General features: G+C 44.2%; 1 protein-coding gene across 1 annotated transcript in view; it reads left to right on the top strand.

The window, feature by feature from the left end:
* Positions 1 to 22,276, top strand: part of STRC (stereocilin) — an 86,201-nt gene that overhangs the window by 43,183 nt on the left and 20,742 nt on the right. The window contains exons 9-13 of the mRNA XM_088473003.1: positions 764 to 873; positions 2,883 to 3,015; positions 4,020 to 4,202; positions 13,944 to 13,982; positions 22,026 to 22,193. Of these exons, the coding sequence (XP_088329129.1) occupies positions 764 to 873; positions 2,883 to 3,015; positions 4,020 to 4,202; positions 13,944 to 13,982; positions 22,026 to 22,193 (633 nt within the window). The remainder of the gene's footprint in view (positions 1 to 763; positions 874 to 2,882; positions 3,016 to 4,019; positions 4,203 to 13,943; positions 13,983 to 22,025; positions 22,194 to 22,276) is intronic.

The following is a 22,276-nucleotide window of genomic DNA, read 5'->3' as shown; positions in this document are numbered from 1 at the left end:
TGTATACTATATATATAGTAGACAGTATAGTATACAGTATGCAGCATTCAACTCGAGGGAGCACCGCCAACAGATATCTGTATGACATATGCTATAACTAATTAGTCTGATTATGGTTGGCTATATATACTAACTGTACATAATCTCATCCTGTGCAGAATAATCTCTTTTCCCCCCTTCTTATACATAGAATTGTAAGTTGAACACAACCGTTGCAGACAGCCTATATATTGGCTGAGTTACAGAGACTTTACATTTAGTACCATATAAATCAGGGCCGTAGCTAGGGTAGTGCGGCCGGTGCCATCGCACAGGGCACCACAGGTCAGGGGGTGCTGTTTGGGCCTGTCAAATTTCTGTTTATTATCATTCTTGCTTGTAGCTTCCTCTTATTTCATCCCCAGCATCTCCTGGCCTGTCCTATCTCTTCCCTGGCCCTTCCCCATGAAGCCATGGCCCTTTTGTGGGTGCATTATGTCCCTTTAAAAAATGAGGGGGGCGCCAATGCTCTTTCTGGCACAGGGCACCAAAAAGTCTAGTTACGGCTCTGATATAAATGAGCACAAATGAGTAGGCAAGTCATCATTTGTCATTGACAATTTCAGCTGGCCACAATTATAATGTGATAGAAATCATCACAGCACATTTGGGTAATGTAACCCTGAAGATTATAGTGTTTGGGAACTGTACTACTCATAGTGCAGAATAAAAGACTCTGCTTAGGTACTGACAGTCATGCTAATCACTTGTTTGTCCCTATCAGATTAAGTTGCTGGCAGATGGCTGGAAAGATGTGAACCTTGGAATGATACAGGGCCGCTATGTGGCACAGAGCCTTATGAATAGAAGTATAGATGGAGATAAAGTACTGAGGTATACAATGCAGATAAAGTACTTAGGTATACAATACAGATAAAGTACTGAGGTATACAATGCAGATAAAGTACTGAGGTATACAATGGAGATAAAGTACTGAGGTATACAATGCAGATAAAGTACTGAGGTATACAATGCAGATAAAGTACTGAGGTAGATAAAGTACTGAGGTATACAATGCAGATAAAGTACTGAGGTATACAATGCAGATAAAGTACTGAGGTAGATAAAGTACTGAGGTATACAATGCAGATAAAGTACTGAGGTAGATAAAGTACTGAGGTATACAATGCAGATAAAGTACTGAGGTATACAATGCAGATAAAGTACTGAGGTAGATAAAGTTCTGAGGTTTACAATGCAGAGAAAGTACTGAAATAGATAAAGTACTGAGGTATACAATGCAGATAAAGTACTGAGGTAGATAAAGTACTGAGGTATACAATGCAGATAAAGTACTGAGGTAGATAAAGTACTGAGGTATACAATGCAGATAAAGTACTGAGGTACACAATGTAATTGACCAAATTATTTACAATCATTTCAATGTGTATAAATTTGTCAGTCATTTAGAAATCTGGGTCCATAAATATAAATTTATATAGCGCACACATATTCCGCAGCACTTTACAGAGAATATTTGGCCATTCACATAAGTCCCTGTCCCAGTGTAGTTTACAGTCTATATTCCCTATCACATGCTCACACACATACACACTAGGGTTAATTTTTGCTGGATGCCAGTTAACCTATCAGTATATTTTTGGAGTGTGAGAGGAAACCGGAACAAACCCACACAAGCATAGGGAGAATATACAAACTCCACACAGTTGGAGCCATAGTGGGAATCAAACCCACGACCTCAGTGCTGTGAGGCAGTAATGCTAACCATTCCACCGTCTGTGCTGCGCAATATGTGTTTTGTCCATCTCTTTCTGCTGTGGGATCGTAGGCGTACCCATAAGAGGTGCATGGTGTGTGTTGCACACTGCCTCTGTGTCCAGGGGAAACCACTCTGCACTCATCATACATATCTCTCTGGCATCAGCACCACATAAATCACAGGGAAAATGGCGCAGCCAGCACTTTTCTGTAGATCTGCTCCTGCACAGTAGAGAAATCACCGGGAACATGGCCCTGGCGCCATGTGCCCGGAGATCTGCGCATGCGCAATAGGATCTACTCTGCAACTGCGCCAACAAGAGTAGGGGACACCTCCTCTCTTAAACCACCCCTGTGTGGGATTTATAAGGCCATAAATTCATTATATAGGAAATTCAAGCTTTATGTTGCCTAATATTAGCATCCTATTTTCCATGATCAACAACATTTTTGGCCAGCAGGGCCAATGATCCTGAAATATGTATTCTAAGTGCTGGTGGTGAGTGTACTGAAATTACTCATGTGAAGTTTTAAATTTTTCCTTGAAATTTAATTTATATTCACAGTATCCAAAGTATTCTATAGAGAAGCTGATTTTTTTCCAGAGAATCTAGAATCCTTCACTCGTCTAATAGTTCTTATCCAACAACCCATGTTCATTGAGTAGCCAAGATACAGTATGACTGATATATAGTACATGGCATTACAGTTATGCATTTAGCAACGTTAAAAGAAAACCGGGTCCATTCAGTTAAATTTTTCATATATGCTGTTATTGCTAGAACGTCTCTGTCGACATTGGAGACAGAAATAGTGAGATCTGAGGAGAGTGCTAAATAAGATTAGTTTTGAAGTCTAGTTAGGATATTGATGGACCTGGAAGGCTTACCTGTATTCATGTATAGGTTCCAAACTTTTAGGCGCTTCCCATGTCTGTAGATCTGTCCATCCTACAAATCCAGGATTTCAGAGTTCTAGAGCAGAAGTAGGCAACTGCTTTTGTTGTACACCTGCTTGATACATTAAAGCATGACATCAACAGTTTCAAATATGCATAAGGCCTATGTCTGTAATCTAATGTGGTCTTTTTCCTTTATTTATATTATTATGCTTGACTCTTGAAGGCTTGGCAGTCTCATTTGTTACCTGACATATGAGGACCTGCAACACCTTCAGCCCCTCCACTATCCACTAGGACAGTTGGAGAAGAAGCTGCTTGAATGTATTGCACAGAGGACCATATCCCATCGTGGACGAGTAAGTGTCAACTACAGAACTCTGATATTTGTTACTTATTGAACAGTGTTACTTGTCGATTGCATTTTACAGACAATACCCATGGTTACTACAATATTTCGTGTGGAATGTGACTAGTTATCTATTCTTCTGGATTAGTATATGCTATATACATTATCTGTGTTGGCAGATTAAATGGTATTACAATAACATGACTACAATAACCTCCGGGTATTAAGAATACAGTGGGAGCCATGGGGGAACTGAAGTTACACACGTTTATGAGTAAGACTGTATCCTCTGTAACTCAGGGAATCTATTTTATGGACCTGATTCAGAGATGGACGCTATTAGCATCGCTGCTGTGTCTCTGGATGCAGTAGCGAGGCAGAAAAATGCTAATGCTGCAAGAGGCACCTAAAGGCAAAAGACGGCCACTGCCAGCATTTCTGATCTTAGTGTTGCATCCTAAGACGCAGCATCGGATCACCTGGGTGATCCAGGGATGCAACAGCGATGCGGAAATATGGTAATGACGAAGGAGGCATCTGAAGAAAAAAGACGCCTCCTGCTGGCAGATCTGAGTGCTGAGTCCAAAGACACAGCATTATTTGCTGGGGCGGAGCTTTCTCGCAAGCTCTGAACCTGCATGCGATATTTGATAAATCCTTGCGATATATTCAAATATCGCATTGCGACTTTGGGCGATGTTATCACATCCCATCCGCATCTGAAATGAGGATTGTGATAAATATGTCCCAAAGGCCCCCGTGCATGCGCAGTCCCCAAATCTTCGGTCATTTGCAACCAATTGGGGATGACGTGCGGGTCTGAATCAGGCCTCATGTTCTGCTGCATAATTGTTTTAGTCATTGAATTTAAACTTACAACAATTCCTTTTGAAAAAATATTAGTGAAGTGAGTTATGTTTAATACAAAAGGTCTTACATTTTGGCACTATCACACTGTTATCACATTGGTTTCATATTGTGTGTGATTAGTTTATTCATGTGCTTATATTTCAGCTGGCTTACTCATTAGTGGATCTGTTGAAAAGAGCTAATTTACATACACTGTCCTTTACCGAGCTCGTCAGTTGGAGAAGCCTTTTTCCGGAAATGGGAGTTATGTTCTTTCAGTCACTTTCAGTTAGTTATGTTACTAATCTACTCCCAGAGATACAAGCCTCTGATCTCTCACCTGCCCAGGTAAGTCAGTCATACAGAACAAACAGCAAGGCAACCAACAAGCAAATTGCACATACTTTCCTTAAGGTTTATCATAAATGTAGTGTAAATTATTATAAATATACTAATCATTTCCTTTTGTAACAAGCCAATGATTATAATATTTGTATTTGTGAATGTGTAAGAAATCAAATCCTAAAATGTTCATTTATTACTGTGTCTTAGATGGCAGATGTTTTTGTTGTCAATCCATAGGGCCTGATTCCGAGGCGCTCGCTGGTTGAGAGCGCTTGCTCTGAATCAGGGTGTTTTTTTTCTGTTTTTGTTTCGGCCTCCAGGCCGCTCGCAAAGCTGTGGGTGACCACCCACAGCTAGTGCAAGCGGCCTGGCGATGGTCGCGATTAACGCGACCATCGTGCTTGCGTCGAGACCCTGCGGGAGGGTCTCGGCTCCCGCAAGGACGAGTGGACTTCTTGCTCAAATAGAGCTGGAAGTCCACTACTGACATCACGAGTGATGTCAGTAGGGCCGCCCACAAACGGCAGGCGTTCCTAAGGGAACGCCTACGTTTATGCATCCACCCCCCCTCCCCGTCTACAAAACGGGGCGAGCTGTCAATCAACATCGACAGCCGCCCCGTCTTGTAGTGAGCGACGGAGCTGCCGTCACTCGCTGGGGCTCGGGCATGTGCACGCCGGAGGCGGCGCATGCGCAGTCGGGGAACATCGACCCGCTTGCGAGCGCTGTGTGCTCGTGAGTGGGTCTGAATCAGGCCCATAGTTCGAATCAGTTCTAGAGCAATCAGGTTGATTAATTAGTGATGTTTACATTGAATTATAATTTTTGTCTCTGATGCAATAAGCAGAGAGTTTTATCATTCCAGTCTCCTGAGGATTACCTTTATTTTATGTTGCTCATCTGCAACCAAGTATTACAAATTAGTGTACTAAAGACCCCTCTGCTATATTTCCCAGGCATTTCTACTAGAGTTGAGCAGTGTGGTTTTGCGGAAACCTGAACACACTCAACCTTTAGGGTTCAGAATTGAACTGAGGGCCTGATTCAGACCCGGTCTCAAGCGCTGAGCGCTCGCAACCGGGTCGATGGTGGCCCAGAGTGCATGCGCACAACAGAGCCGGCTCCGTCATGCGCATGCGCGAGCCCCGGATAGCGACAGGCAATCCGTCGCTCCGGGTCTTGTACCAAAGTGGGCGTGCTGTCGATGTTGAGTGACAGCACGCCCCCTTTGGTGGGAGGGCCGGGGGAGTGGCTGCCCAAACGGAGGCGTTCCCATGTGAACGCCTTCACTTGGGGGCGGCCCCACTGACATCACGAGTGATGTCAATGGGAGAGATTTCGGCTCTGTTAGAGCCGAAATCTCTCTGGGGCTTGTGGCAATGAGACCCTACCACAAGGGTCTCGTCGCAAGCCCGATGGTCGCGATGGTCAAGACTATCGCGACCATCTTCCTGGCCACTCGCTATAGCTATGGGTGGTCACCCACAGCTATGCGAACGGCCAGGAGGCCGTTCTAAAATAAAATAGCCCGGCCCTGATTCAGAGCGAGCGCTCTGTCAGAGCGTCCGGCTCTGAATCAGGGCCTGAGTCCTTTGCTTCAAAACACTTTGGGGTTTGGAATAGAATTGAGGACCTCATTCAGAGGCGGTCGCACGGAGCGATTGGACGTAGCGAACGATGTTTTTTTCAACTGCGCATGCGCACACATGGCAGTGCGCGTGCGCAAGCCTGTCTTTCCAACCGCAATCCTCTTGCTCGCTAGTCACTACGAGGTTATAGCTGTGATTGACATTTCGTGCCGTTTGTGGGTGGTTACAGGGGAAGGTGCTTGTGAACGGGGGCGAGAACGCAGGCGTGGTTGACCTTAAAAAGAGCGTTTTAAGGGCGTGCATATATTACTGAGCGAGTCATCACACACGTCATCTCGTTCCAATAACGATGCTACTGCTCGCAGTGCTAAAGGTAGCCCAGGGTCTGCCTTAAGCATTGCGAGAGCAGGCGATGGTTTCTGCCTCAACCGATGTTTGTAGGCAATTAACAATGTAACAGGTGTTAATCGTGCTGACGTAGGTTGCCGCCTGCGACCGACTCTGAATTAGCCCGTATAGATAGGAGGTGTTCTTTCATTGTTGTGGGAGTTTCCGCGCTTACGATGTGTGTTGCGATTGAGCACTCGCTTTGCATATTCTCGATCACTTTGGGAGCTACCGATCGCTCCCGAGCGACCGCCTCTGAATGAGGTCCTGAGTCCCAACTTGGGTCTTCTAAACAAGTTGGTGTGTTTGGATTGCATTTAAGTCCATCTCTCATTATTTCAGGTGCTGTGAGGTGGTCATTGGGCCTGATTCAGAGCCATTCGCTATTTGTGGTCGTTCGTTCAAAAACAAGGGGTGGCTATTCAAATGATCCGTTCGCAAATTGCAGTCTGTTCCCACCTCTAAGTCTGAACGAGCGAGCAAAACATACGCTCGTTTATTTGATAAAAACGCCCCCTGGCCGCACGCACCATACGTCATGTCCGCTATTTATTAGATTAATCGAGTACATCGTACAGCGTATGAACTGCTCGCTATTCTTGTGGTTGGTGTTTTCAACCGCTATTTTGCGAGCAGTTCTGAGTTAAAAAGAACCAAGTGACGTGGTCAATGACGCTGCTGTATTAATTATGCACTCCCTTAAAACGCCCGTTTTGACCTTTAAGCACGCCTGCGTTCGGATCTCCACTCCCCGTTTTCAAGCACCTTCCCCTGTTACCACCCACATACGCCTCATTCTGTCACTCAAAATAGCAGGCCCTCGCTATATTGCGTACCAACGAATTTCGGCCGCACTGACTGGTTCGCACATGCGTACTAAAAACCGTACGCATGCGCAGATGTGCGAACATCGCTCTGAACGAGCGTACTGCCGCTAGCGAGTGGCTCTGAATGAGGGCCATAATTTACTGGGCATGACTGGAAATTAATGTTTATTGATGTTAATAATACTATGGGAACAAAAACAGCTCAAAGTTACATGATTTTAAAGAAAACCAAACCAAAACACCTGAGTGTGGTTTTACCAAAACCAAAACATGATGATGATTTAGAACCAAAAATCAAAACACGGGAATCTGCGCACATCTGTAATTTCTACATGGATAATGTTACTTTCAAGGCCATTGTTGTTGATACCAGCTATTGCAAAGATCTTCTACCCCAAAACATGGATTTTAAGAGGCTCCTGCCCATTAATTGTATGATATAGGCTCAGCTTGTTTCAGATATTAGATAGGACTAACAATGAACATGAATATTGCAAGTAGAGCTGACTTTTAAGACAAATAAAACAAATTGATTTGTATATATATATATATATATATATATATATATATAATACATGTGTATATAGAGCTCCTGTCATATATAGAAACACATTTCAAACAAAATATATTCTGTGTGTCAGAGTGCAACTTCATTTACTGCATGCCGACACTATTCAGAAAATTGCCCTACTGGTTTATGGTGCGCCTGTTAGCAAACTTAAGAACTAATTCACACAGACAGTTCTGATCCTGATAAGACAGGTGTGATAATAGTGCACAAAGGGACTGATTCAGAGTTGGGAATCGAGTAAGATAGAGCAAGTAATACCCCTTTCACACTATAAGCAATAGCCCGGGTTATTGCACGTGAACGCGCAGCAACCCGGGTTACTGTGCAGTGTGAAAGGGACAGGTTGAAATAAGCATTTCAACATTGGTCACAAGCAAGTGTTCAACCCAGCTCGCGATGTAGTGTGAACGGGTAACCCAGGTCAATGCGACCCGGGTCCTGTTCACAGCATAGGAAGAGCCAACGCTTGGAGATGATCTCATCTCCAAGCACCGTCTCAGCACGTGATGGTGGTGACATCATCGACCCGGCAATAAATCAGATCAGGCCGGCCATTTGAAAGGGGTCTCAGGCAGGTTGTACCCGGGATGGATGTGTGAACAAAATCCTGGGTGCGACCCGGCATTCTGATGTGAAAGGAGTATTACTGTGAACCTGGACAAACCATGTTGCAATGCAAAAGGTGCAAATACATAACTATTTTTGCATGTAGGGTAAGTACTGGCTGCCTCTGCATGTAGCCCACAAATGCTGGACAGCTTAATTTTTTTTTTCTTTTCAATACATTTTTTATTGATTTTTCAACAAGAAAAACACAAATACAGTAGTAGTGAAATAAAATAAAAACAAAGTAAAAACACATTACTTACAATTATAATAGTTGCAAATAAATTACATAAAATAAGTAACATAAAAAGAAAATAGAACAAGGGGAGAAAATATAGAACCGAAATGAAAAAGAGAAAAAGAGAAGGTACCACAGTTCACAAAAATATACAGTACATATAAATTGTATCATATTCAAAATGCCTAAATCCCAGTAAAGACTAATACCCAAAATATTTTCATACAGAAGGCATATCTTTAAGCATAAGGTCTGCACCTTCACCAACAGATACAAATTCCTGCCATTTAAACCATAACCTCAATGGCGAAACAGCAGACGTGGAGTATGCAACGTCTACAGTTTCCATCAAAAATGCGAATTGTACCTTATGCATAATTTTATGAATAGAAGGAAGAGAAGAAGATTGCAGCTATTGCTGTCTTGGCCGCTAGAAGAACATGACAAACTAAATAACAGTCAATTTTGGGCATACCTACAGGATAGACGTGAAGTAACGCCAAAGAAAGGGATGGCTGGATATTCACTTTCAATACCTTGGAAAGCAAATCAAATAAATCTTTCCAGAAAGCCTGAATATGAGAGCAACTCCTAAAAATATGAAATATGTCTCCAACACTCATATTACACCTCCAACAATATTTTGATTGCGTTGGCCAAATTATGTGTAATTTGGCTGGAGTGAAATATAGCCTATGAAGTATTTTATACTGTAATTCTAAATGGTTATAACATTTGGACAATTTGTGGGCAGTAGTGAAATTAGATTCCCATTGCTGGGGAGTATAGGCCTCCTGAAGATCAGACTCCCATTGCTCTTGGGACTTAGATTTAACTGGAGGGCAAGCCTCGAGGCACATGGAGTACCAAAAACCAATAGTACCTTTAGAATTACCTCTTGTTAATTTAGCCAAGATATCAGGCGAAGGTAACTCCAAGGAACCACATACCTTTATAATATTAACCACCCAATGCTGAATTCGAAGATAGGAGAAAAGCTCTCCAGGAGGCAACTGAAATTGGGATTGAATTTGAGAAAACGGGATTAGAGAGGAAGAACTCGAAATGTCAGCGATGGTTTCAATCCCACATGAGCGCCAAATCGCCACCGATAGATCCGGAATTAAACGTGCTATAGCGGCTAAAGACAAGGATTTAGCCGGCAATTTGATACATTTAGATTGAAGTATCATGTCATCCCAGCTTTTAAGAGAGTCTATTATGGCCCTAGGGGTATTATTCGATAAAGGACGCATTTGTTTGGGTGTCCAAATTAAATTCACTAAGGGGTACTCTTTCATTAGTGCCCTTTCTAAGTCAACCCAAGGTTTAGTGTTAGGGGGAAGAAACCAGTCACTAATTTGTGAAACTAAACACGCTGACTGATATAACTCTAGGTCTGGGATTTGAAACCCCCCCAGGATTTTAGGTTTAGTCAAACGCTGATAAGCTAGCCGTGAAGTTTTACCTTTCCATATATAAGACACAATTAGTTTACGAGCCTTAATGAGAAAGTGTTTTGGGACCGAAAAGGGAATGGTGCGAAATAGATACATTAACTTTGGCAAAATCATCATTTTAAATGCTGCAAGACGACCCAGCCAGGAAACCTCGAAGCCCAACCAATTATGTAACAGTTCGGCTATATGTTTTATTGTTGGATCAAAATTTATCCTAGCAAAGTTATCTAGTCTGTTCGGAATATTAATACCAAGATAGAGAAGATAATCCATTTTCCAATTATACCTGTATTGAGCTTGTAGACGTGACAAAACAAGATCAGGTATGTTAAAAGGTAGGGCCTCAGTCTTGGTGGTGTTAAGTTTGTATAGCGAAGCTGCACTAAATTTGTCTAGTATACCGTGGAGGGTTGGTAGCGAAGCAATAGGGTTAGTTACAAACAAAAGAATATCGTCTGCAAACAAACATAATTTATGTGAAGTTGAACCAACTGACACTCCAGGAAATGAAGGGGAATTTCTAATTGCTGAAGCTAATGGTTCAATGGCTAAAACGTACATAAGTGGGGATAGGGGACACCCCTGTCTTGTACCGTTTCTAATGTTAAATGGGGATGAAAGCAAGCCATTACTAAACACTCTAGCTGTGGGATTACTGTAAAGTGCCTTGATAGACTTCAAAATAGCACCCTGAAAACCAAAATGACTTAGTGATTCGTAAAGGAACAGCCAATGAAGGCGATCAAACACCTTCTCGGCATCTAGGGAAAGGAGAATAAACTCCTTACTTCGCCTCAACATCATCTCTGCTAAATCAAAGACCCTGCGAGTGTTATCTGATGCTTGTCTGCCGCTGACGAAGCCCACCTGGTCCGGATGAATCAAAAGGGGAATAAAAGGGGCCATCCGACTGGCTACCATCTTGGCATAAATTTTGATGTCTGAATTGAGTAGGGCTATTGGGCGAAAATTCGGACAGGAGGAAGGAGGTTTACCTGGTTTAAGTAAGGTGATAATTTGAGCTTCCAACATCTCTGTTGGAAAGCTACCCTGACCGGAAACAAAATTAAATAAGGAAGTAAGTATGGGAGAAATCAAATTCGCAAAGTGTTTATAAAATGAATTAGTAAACCCATCCGGACCAGGGGATTTCCCCACGCGCAATGCTTTGACAACACTCAAAGTTTCTTGTTCGGTCCAAGGGGCATTTAAAACAGCCAAAGCTTCCTCTCCTAACTGAGGAAAAGTAATGTCACTTAAAAAGGAAGAAATAGAAGCGCCAGACGGTTGTGTTATAGTACTGTCAGTATGTAGATTATACAGTCCCGCGTAATACTCAGCAAAGGCGTTTGCAATCTCAGCGGGGTTAAGTAGTTTCTTATTATTGGGTGTAATTAAATATTCAATCCTATTTCTGGCCTGACGTTTGCGCAGTTTACGAGCTAGGAACTTGCCTGCCTTATTCCCTGAATTATAGAACTTTTGCTGGAGTTTAATTAGAGATGATTTCATACGGTTTCTGCACATTTTAAATCTGCCCCACCTGCAGTACAACATGGTTGTACCAAGATGCCCAGTTATTTGCTATATCTTACTCCATTCCCAACTCTGAATAATGCCCTATGGCACTACATGCATTGGGATCATTGATTAGTGAGCCCACACATATCTGTTAGCGTAGCCTAATTCCCAGAAAATAGCACGTACACATCTTTCTATTATTATGTTCTGAGTTTTATCTTGCACTAAGCTACTTACAGCCCATGTGTGCGGCATTTTTTAGCGCTTTTCTAGGGTTTTATTCTGATCAAATCTCAAGTTTTATTAATATGCAAAAATGCTCAGAAATTTTTTAACCAAATTTATCATAAACAGCGCAGATTCGCCAGTGCCAAGCTGTTCACAATTGCCCTCACCCTCATTAAATAGTTATTACCCTTGGAGTGAATGCACGCTGGAATTCACCCCAGCAAAACTCCACTTGAGCTGCTTTGTCAGATCTTTACAAAATAACCATTAGTAATCCCCATAAAGATTGAATGTGCCATCCAAACAGCTACTTGGGGAAATGCAGGGTTATACTGTAGCTTAGAACGAAAAAAATAAATAATAAAAAAACATAAATATATATATATATATATATATAATCTATATCTATATCAAGCTGTATCTATGCTATATAAAGCCCCATGTGACCCTGTGAACTTTCCTTGTGAGCCTCATAGCATTCAATGATACCTCCTTAAATGTATATGTAGGGCCTGATTCAGTGGTGTACTTCACACTGCTGCTGTTGGACGTGGCGGGACGAATTTTTGCTACTGCGCATGTGTCCCGGTTGTGTCCGTACAGAGTCACAGCTAGTTTTAGGAGCACGCAGGGAGAAGTGTATTGAAAATTTAGTGAGCATTGACAGGGTGGTGTCTTAGTATGGAGTTGGGCAGGTCGGTGAAAGTGGTTACGTACACAGACACTCACCTGCTCACATAGGGGGTCATACACAGATGGGGAAATGACACATGCAACAGGGCTGGTGCAAGTTTCGATATTGCGACCAATGGTGCACTGACGGCGCATCTAAAGAAGCACCAAGACGAATTAGCGCTGCCATCTGTGGGCGCCTCAGAATTGGTCGCGGCATTAGCATAAAGACGCAACCGCTGTCACAGCCGCAGGTGGCAACCACCATGATGCAATTGCAATGCAACTCAGACGCATGCACAGACTTAAAATATCAACCAACTGCATGTGCCATCCACACTGCGTCCACCTCTGAATCAGCCCATATTGTGCAATTACCAGCCCGTTCAGCCAATAGTCAGTTGGTCAGGCCGATATTGTACAGTGTATGCTGCCTTTACTTTCAGCATTTGCTGTAATGATTGTTCTATGTTGTCTTTTGAAAACTGTAATATGTGTGTGATGAAACAGATCATTGTTTGACAGATGAGATCATATAAAACCATTCCTAGTGCAGACTGTGCATGCCCAATATGACCCCTAATTGTTCTCTGTTCATAACATGGAATTTTTGTTTGAAAACCTACAGAAGCTAGGGGTGTAGGAACGATCATTTTCATGAGGGGGCAAAAGGCCAAGGACTATTACAGGGCCTGGAGCCACATTTTCTCATTTTATGACAGTTGTAACAGTGACTGTAGATATACAAAGACTCCAATCCTATGTTCATTTTTGTCAGTGTTTCTGGGGTTCCCCAGATTCATTGTTTATTTTACTAAAAAAATTTATTTATACATTATTAAATAAATATTAATATTAACTAACAATTAGTACAATAGCTGTTAGAAAGATAGATAAATCCAATTATTAATCTTAAAAGTTTACATTTTGTATAGTCATTAACCTATTTACTATTCAAATTTTGTTGACAGCCTAATCTCATTAGATTGAGAGTATTTTAAAATCTATATCACTGTCTCACTGGTTATGGTATGTGCTATAATATCTGGTATGTGCTATAATATCTGGTATGTGCTATGATCTGGCGACAGTGAGACTGCTGCCATTTTAAACCGTCCGCAGGCCGCAATCATCCGCTCTCTCTGTCGTACAATTTACAAGAACAGTCAAAGGGAAGTGCAGTTTCCCGGTCTTGTGTGTCTGCTTATGCTTATTGGAAGTTGTGATAGCAAAATGAGAAAGAAAATAAAAAAGAGTTTCTAGAAGAAAATGTCCGCAGAACAAACATGAAGATAACTTCATTTTTGATAAACAGAAATGACAACAGTTGGCTATTATCGCTTCATCCCCTTTTTCATTTAATTCATCCCCATTCGCTTTTGTGTAAAAGTTCATGGGGGGACAAAATACAGTCCTTGCCCACCTAACAGAAATCATGGGGGGCAACTGGCCCCTCTGCCCCCCTTCCCCCCGGTTCCTACACCCCTTACAGTACCTAAGGTAAACAAGGAAAGCATTTACAGCAGGGCACATGGTGCATACTTTCCAGAGGTTACAACCTGGAGGCAACATACTGCAACTTATTTGCCTGTTTTATGTTACATAGATGAGTTACAGTAACTATTTTCTTTCTTATTCCTTCCAGGCTTTGTTACTACTCACTTACACCACCTCAAAATCCAATGTAAGTATATAATGCTCACATTTTATATGTGTATAACTGCAGTCACTTAGGGCTGATTTAAAAGCATCTGTGTCTGAGAATTCCCCTACAGTAATATGAAATTATTATTCCCAACTAGAAGGGAAAACTGGAATAAAAAATAAGAAATATAGGAGTTTTAAGACAATATAAAATGATACTGAAAATAAATTAACCTCCAAAGACACAACACAATAATCCAACATGATAACCGTGTCTAGTAACCATGCCTCAATGGGAGTTGTACTGTTCCAAGTACTGTGCCTTCTCAGCTGAGCCGCAAATAACAGTCTTAAGACCCCCACACACGGAGCGATATAGCGGCTGATCCAACGGATTGGAACGATATCGCAGCTATATTGTTCCATGTGTGGGCATGATATTGTCCGCTGTGCGCTTATGTGGGGTCGTCTGTCACTCCCCCAGATCTTTCTGCATGCACAAGAGATCTGGAGAATTGAGGAACGATCCCATGCTGGTTTATGCGGGGGAGGGGAGATAATACTCAGTGATAAATGAGGCCTTCAGAGGCCATACCACTACCATGGTGCAGTTTCTAACATTTTAGATGATCAGATTGGCTCTCACTTCATTGGACAAATAGGAGTAGTTCACATGAAATGATCTGTTCTTTAAAGTTATGATTGGCATGTGCACGCTCGCACACACACACACACACACACACACACACACACACACACACACACATCTCCTGTACACTATATTTGAAGGATAAATACAAACGGCAACACAAATAAAAAATTGATGTAATATTTTAGAGCTGAATCATTCTTATGTGAGCAGAAAACAGTTTTCCCCATGGACAGACATGTGTCATTACACTATTTGTAAGCCTTTTGTATTTTGCCACCTGGAAAAATCAGTGGCTAGTGTAGAGTTGGACACAAATCTAATTTGCACTGCTTTTTCCTTGTAATACCCCTTTTACACCAGAGCAAAAACCTGGGTTATTGCTAGTTCTACCCGGGTCGCAGCACAGTGTAAAAGGGTCCCTGAAAAATAACCTGGGTCAAGTGACCCTGCAATCCAACCCAGGTAGCTACCAGGGTTGGACCCAGGATGGACCCAGGTAATGGTGCAGTGTAAACGGTGCAACCTGGGTTATCTGACCTGGATCATGCCTAAAATGAGCGGATTGGTGGTTGTGGAGCAGTCACCTCCCACTTTTTATGACCTAACAGGTTTAGCAGGGCAGACCTGAGTTCAGTGTGAACAGGGCTGACCTGTGAGTAACCCAGATCAAAGGTGCAGTGTAAATGGGTCTGACCAGGGTTGGAACCATGTCCAAAAACCCAGGTCGGACCTGGGTTTTTGGTGGAATAGAGGTATTATTTGCGTTGCACGCACACTGATAGTGTGTGTTGTGTAATTGCGGCCAAAGTGCAGCAAGACATGCTTACACAAAATGTGTCCAATGCTGACAACAAGAAAGATTCATATGTTCCTGTTTACAGAGGATCACGTGTGGATGCTGGATCCCTCGTGCAAAATGACATCTAATGATGGCAATCATTTCTGATTGGCTGGTTGCATTTGAATCCCTCCCAATTATGCTAATACTTTAATAATACTGTAATCATTTGGCTGATGTGATCTATTTGCATTAAATCAATGATCTTTGCAATTGGTCCTCAGCAATAAAGTATATTTTCAATTCATCATTTAAAGGAGAAGGTGACAAATGTGTGTGTTGGTTTGAATTTAATAGTTTGTTTTTGTCATTGCATCTTGTTCTAATTACCTTTTACATGGTTAATGCGACTTTATTAGCTTTTAATAAAACCATTCAGTCATTTACTGTATTGTGTATTAAATTGTGTACTGTAATCTTAGTTGCTACAGCCACGCCTCCTGGTGTCAGCCAGGTGCATATACTGCTGCTCTCCACCGGAGTAAAACATTGACTATTCTTGCTGAGCTGGATGCATCTTGTCTATACCACAGGTTCTCAAACTCAGGGTCTGATTCAGACCCGGACGCTAAGCCGCGATCGCTTGCTATGGGCAATTGTCCCACGTCTCCACATGTGCATGCAATGCGGTGCGCGTGCCCAAACCAGTCACTGCGATCGGGAATCGTGCGCTCGTAGCACAAAGACTGAGCGCTACTTTGAGTGACAGATAGTGCCGTTTGTGGGTGGTAACAGGGGAAGATGCTTATGAACGGGGGAGTGGTGCTGCGGGGCATCAAAACAGAGGGCCTGATTCAGAGCTGCTCGTAAGCGGCAGCTCGTTTGCTCCGAGCGATATTCGCACAACTGCGCATGCGTATGGGTTGTAATATGCATGCGCGAACCAGTCATTGCGGTTGGAAATTGTGTGCTCGCAAAATAGCGAATGCCTGCTATTTTGAGTGACAGGATGAGGCGTTTATGGGTGGTAACAGGGGAAGGTGCTTGAAAACGGGGAGTGGAGATCCGAACGCAGGCATGCCAAACTGTCAAAACGGGCGTTTTAAGGGTGTGCATAATTAACAAAGCAGCGTCATCGACCACGTCACTTGGTTGTCTTTTAGCCAGAACTGCTCGCATGACTGCGGTAGGAAAATCCTACCACAAGCACTGTGAGCAGTTCATACGCCTTTCGATGTACTCGATTAATCTAATAAATAGCGGAGATGACGTAGGATGCGAGCGGCCAGGGGTGTCTTTACAAAATAGCGAGCGCATGTTTCGTTCACTCGCTCAGACATAGAGGTGTCAACAGACCGCAAAGAGCGAGCGCTCTATTTAAATATCCAGCCCCTTTTTCTGAACGAGCGAGCGCAAATAGCGTCCGGCTCTGAATCAGGCCCAGAGTTTTAGTGGTGTGCATAATTAGCATGGAAGCTTCATTGTACACGTCACTTGGCTGTATTTCAGCCTGCAGTGATCGCAGTGCTTGCGGTGGGGTAGGGTCTACCTCAAATGCTGTGTGCAGCTCCGATGGTTCTCGATGGTTCTGATTAATCACACACTTCCTGGGGATGACGTGTGCTAAGAAAGAAAAGTGGGCATCTTTATACCGGCGTGCGCTCACTCTGCCGTCGCTCTCTAAGACATAGAGGGCGTCCTTACACCAGACAGCGCGATTGTGGAATTTGCATACCCGGCCCCTTTTGGAAATGAGCGATCGCGGCATAGTGTCCGGGTCTGAATCGCCCCCTCAGTCCTCAGTGCAAAAATGGTCTCCTCACAGAATCACAAGTGAAATAATTAGCTCTATCTGTGGATCTTTTAAAATGTGTCAGCCAGTAATGACTACACCTGTGCACCTGCCAGGAGACGTGGAAAATGTGACCTTTGTAGGGTCCTGAGAACCAAGTTTGAGAACCACTGGTCTATACAACCAGTTCTCAAAGTTAACAAAAATGTGCCTTTTTTAGGTGCACTTTGTGCTTGCAATTTAGGTGCAAATCACAGTTAGGATTTCAGATACACATATGGAGGGATGTATTGAAAATGTGGTGAGCATTCCTAAGCGCTGACTGGGAGGTGGCTATTCAGACTTGGGCCCTGATTCACAGCCGTTCGCAAGTAGCCCGATGTTTAGGCACTGCATGCGCTGCGTCCGGCATGCGCGAGCCCCACCAAGTGACTGAAGTTCAGTCGCTACGGGGCTCGCAACAAGACGGGGCGGTTGTCGATGGTGAATGACAGCTCGCCCCGTTTTGTGGGCGGGTAGGGGTTGTGGCTGGATAAACGCAGGCATTCCCTTAGGAACGCCTGGCGTTTGTAGGGAGGTCTTACTGACATCACTACTGATGTCAGTAGTGGACTTCCTGCTCTATTAGAGCAGGAAGTCTACTTGGCCTTGCGGAAGCCTAGACCCTACCGTAGGGTCTCGTCACAAGGTCGATGGTCGTGATTATCGCGATGGTCTCCTGGCCGCTCGCACAAGCTGTGGGTGGTCTCCCACAGCTTTGCGAGCGGCCAGAGATAAAAAAAAACAAAAAACGCACACAATTCCAGCGTGTGGGCAGTGGCAGTGAGCGCCTCTGAATCAGGGCCATGGTTCATCTCATGGCCATGCTATGGGAGTGTCACAGGCATTTGCTGAAGTTTTTGCAGACACTGGGCCAGACTCACTACCCTACGCAACTGCGTGTGAAATAGCGATTACACACGCAGTTCAACTGCGATAGTATGCTAATTCATTGCGATCGCTATTCCCTCGCACACTACACAAGGACGCCCACTTTACTTACCACACGTTTAGCAAAACTGCAAAACCATCGGTACAATTGAGTACCATCACAGCATCGCACACTTGCACAAGCCCTGATCTGACTCAGAAATTGCTAACATCCACATATGCATGCCCCTGCAATGCTGTTGAAATGCACTGGCACACCTACGTATGCCCGACAAAACCCCCCCCATCACCACCCACAAATGGCACTTCCTGTCAATCACTCTGCAATGGGCCTGTCAATCACTCTGCAATGGGTCTGCAATAGCTATTGCAATCCCGATCACAATAGCTAGTTTGCACACATGTGCACTACGATGATTGCGCAGAACGCAACAATCGGCCGATTGCGTGCATATTAGCCAACTGCGTTCCTGAATCTGGCCCACAGCTGCTTAATTATTTAATTTGCATGCAGCATGCTGATGTTTGCAATCTGCGCATGCGTGTGCACGTGCGCGAAACAGTCCATGCGATCGGGAAGTGGTCGCTCACTGCGCATAGACAGCTCGCTAGAATGAGTGACAGGGCAAGCCATTTATGGGTGGTGATGGGGGATGGTCGTGTGAACGCAGGCGTGTCTGAGCATCTTACCGCCATTTCAGAGGCGTGCATAATTGAGACGCAGCGTCATAGTACACATCACATGGTTGAATTACACACTGAAGCACTCGCAGTGCTTGCAGTAGGGTATGGTCAACCACAAGTGCTGCGTACGCTTCTGATGGTACTCTATGTTACAGATTGTTGCATACACTTCCTGGAGATGACGTGGGAAAGTGGGCATCTTAAGACTGGCAGGTGGGCGTCTAAATACACACCGCGATCTCACACAAAGACATAGTGGGCATGCTAGTGCCTTGCCGTGCGATTGCGAAATTTGCATACTTTGGCAGCGTGCGAACGCATCTAGTGAGCAGGTCTGAATCAAGCCCATAGTGCGTACACACGTGACGATTTGAACGATTTGTCATTCCGATGCGTTGGAATCGGCCATATTGTTCAAAATATTGTCTAGTGTGTAGGGGCCTTTAGACACAGCCAGTGGGGGCTCCAGTCCAAATTGTAAATAGGGGAGCCACACTAACTGCCAGTGAGTCCCGGCCGGCAATGTTTGGGGTGGCAGTTGGTGTGGCTCCCCTATTTGAATTTTGGACTGCACTGCAGCCCCACCCCTGGAGTCGCCACTGTACAAAGGCGCAACGATGGTGCCACTAAAGTAAATCTATGACTCAGGACCAAAGGCAAAAGCCGCTAAAGCAGTAATAGCAATGTACGACTAAGAATCAAGCTCAGCCTGAGCCCCCCAGTGTTCAAAAATGTCCATGTGACACGACTGGTAAATGGGATAACATTTATTCCCAGTTGTTCATGCCGAAGCTCTTAGAAAGCTCCAGACAGGTGGACTGCCATTGTCTTGCTACTGTTATCTTGTTTGTTTGCAGTTAGTGACATTATTGCATCCCTGTACTTCTCACTGTACAGACAATACAGTGACATCAACCTGACCCATTCCATCAGGGTGATGTTTTTCTACTCTGGAACTTAGAGATGCATTGTTTTTTTTGCATTTTTTCTTTTGTTAAACTAGGGGCTTCGACGAAAGTAAATGCTAACTCAGCTTGGTAAAGCATTTATTTCTGTTATCGCTGTAAATCCACTGAACAAAGCCGCCGGTCATTGGCAAGTTTGACAAACTGACGCATAGTAAATCTGACCCTACGAGGTAGATTTACTAAGATTCGAGTCTGATCGAATTTTTTTTTTCAAACTCGATTAGCAACTCGGGTGATTTGAGGATCTTGAAACTCACAAATTTACTAAGAAGTGAGTTTAGCTGAGAGTGAGTTGGCCGATGGTGAAGCAGATCGAGATATCTCCCCCGAGTAGCAGTTTTGAAGGAGATTACTCACTGAGATGGCAGTGTCTTCTCTCTGCCTAACTCCTGAACAAGCAGCCTGCACATATCAGTGAGATATGTGAAAGCTGCTTGTGTGCTTTACCTGTAAAAAAAGGATAAAATCTTTTTAAAAAATTACATAGGGTCCCCCCCCAAAAGCATAACCAGCCGCGGGCTGCTCAGCCTGTCCTGGTTCCTAAAATTAAGGGGGAAAACAAATGCATAGGGGTCCCCTTATTTTTAAAACCAGCACCGGACCCAAACCGACTGGTGTGTAAGGCCACAGCCAGGAGACCCTATCACCGGGTCTCCCCAGCCAAAGCATTCACACCCCAAGCCGTTCAGGCCAAGCCGGGGATCTCTGGGGAGGTGGGGACCCCCCAAGAAGGGGTCCCCCATCTCCTGAAACCCCAGGCTTATTCTGAAGCCCGGGGCTCTTCCTCGCACCCCTGGGCTGTGGGTACAGGGGTATTAATGGGGGAAATAGTTCAAAACTATTGTATTTTACAGTGGAATTGCAGCCGGCATGCCTGCCCTTTTGCACTTGTGAAACTACAAGTGCCAGCTGGGGGCCAACACCCATACCCCAACTGTAAAATAAATACTTATATAACCACAGTACGCACACACCCTATACAGTATAACTTTAATACATATACCTATCTCACTCACGCATACTTACCTGCTGCCAGATGTTCCCGTTCATTTGTCCCATAGAATCCACTGGGAATACCTGAAAAAAAACAACCAATACTCCCCTACATCCTGGCGCCGGTCTCCGTAGCATCCCCGGGTTTTGGAAAAAACAAACAAACCGGCACCCGGACCAGACACGTACATTAGTGGTGTATGTGTGTGACCACATACACATGTATGTTTCTGACGAACTCGCAACTCACAGGCAGGTGAATTGATTTCACAAATTCTTACAGGAGTTTTGTCCATTCTCATGAGAGTTTAGAAACTCTCATCTTGGTAAATTCACGAATCCTATCTTCACTAGTGAAAAGTTACTCGAGTTTGGCCGATGGTGAAGTGAAGAGAGTTTGCTAACTTTCTAGAATTTTCCTGTAGCAAAGGAGATTTCTCTCTCCCGAGTTTATCATTAGTAAATTTGCGAGTGTAAAAAATGGCCAAACTCTCCAGAGAATGCTAATTCGACATTAATGGCACCGTGAGTTGCCGCACTGGGTGACACCAACCCTATCGTGTGTTATAGCTGATCTGTTATTACAAAATCTAGGTGTGCACTCTTATAATTCTGATGGGTAAAACAGGAACAGTGGGGGTCATTCAGACCCGCTCGCGAGCGCAGGACGCTCGCAAGCGGGTCGATGTTGCCCAACTGCGCATGCGCACGACGGCGGGAGCTCCGTCGTGCGCATGCACGAGACCCGGCTAGCGACGGGCTCTCCGTCGCTCCGTGTCTCGCACCAAAGGGGGCATGCTGTCGATGTTGATTGACAGCACGCCCCCTTTGGTGGGCGTGCCGGGGGCGTGGCTACCAGACGGAGGCGTTCCCATACCGTCTGAAGCCGGCCCCACTGACATCACTAGTGATGTCAGTGGGAGTGATTTTGGCTCTGATAGAGCCAAAATCACTCCAGGGCTTGCGGCAGCGAGACCCTACAGCAGGGTCTCCGTCGCAAGCCCGATGGTCGCGATGGTCTTGACCATCGCGACCATCATCATGGACGCTCGCATAAGCGGTGGGTGGTAACCCACAGGTATGCGAGCGTCCATAAGGCCGCTCCATTTTCATGTAGGAGGGCCCTGATTCAGAGCGAGCGTTCTGGTCAGAGCGTCCGGCTCTGAATCAGGCCCTGTGTTCATGGAATGCAACTAATCGGTCATGGGAAGTTTAATGACAATAGAAGAGAGGGCATGATGATCATTATGTAATGTTGCAATGTTGATTATGTATTTATGCTATAGGTTACAGAGCGGGTGATTTGTGGACTACACTCTCTAATTCCTGTACTCAGCCCGGAGCACCTACGTTCCCTCCCCACCTCTCTACTAACCAGAGTTTGCCAATGTCTAAGGCCTTCTCTGTCTCTGATGACATCTGCTCAGAAAGCGGGCCTAATGCAGTCATTGCGGGTATGATGATTTTCCCATCCTTATGAATACTCAGGGGTCATACACAAAGCCGCTCTTCATCAGTCCTTAGTGAATGTAGCTTA

The sequence above is a fragment of the Taudactylus pleione genome, unplaced genomic scaffold (genome assembly GCF_031769625.1).
Source record: "Taudactylus pleione unplaced genomic scaffold, aTauple2 ptg000129l, whole genome shotgun sequence".
Classification (NCBI taxonomy): Eukaryota; Metazoa; Chordata; class Amphibia; order Anura; family Myobatrachidae; genus Taudactylus; species Taudactylus pleione.
This window is presented reverse-complemented; position numbering and strand designations above follow the sequence as displayed.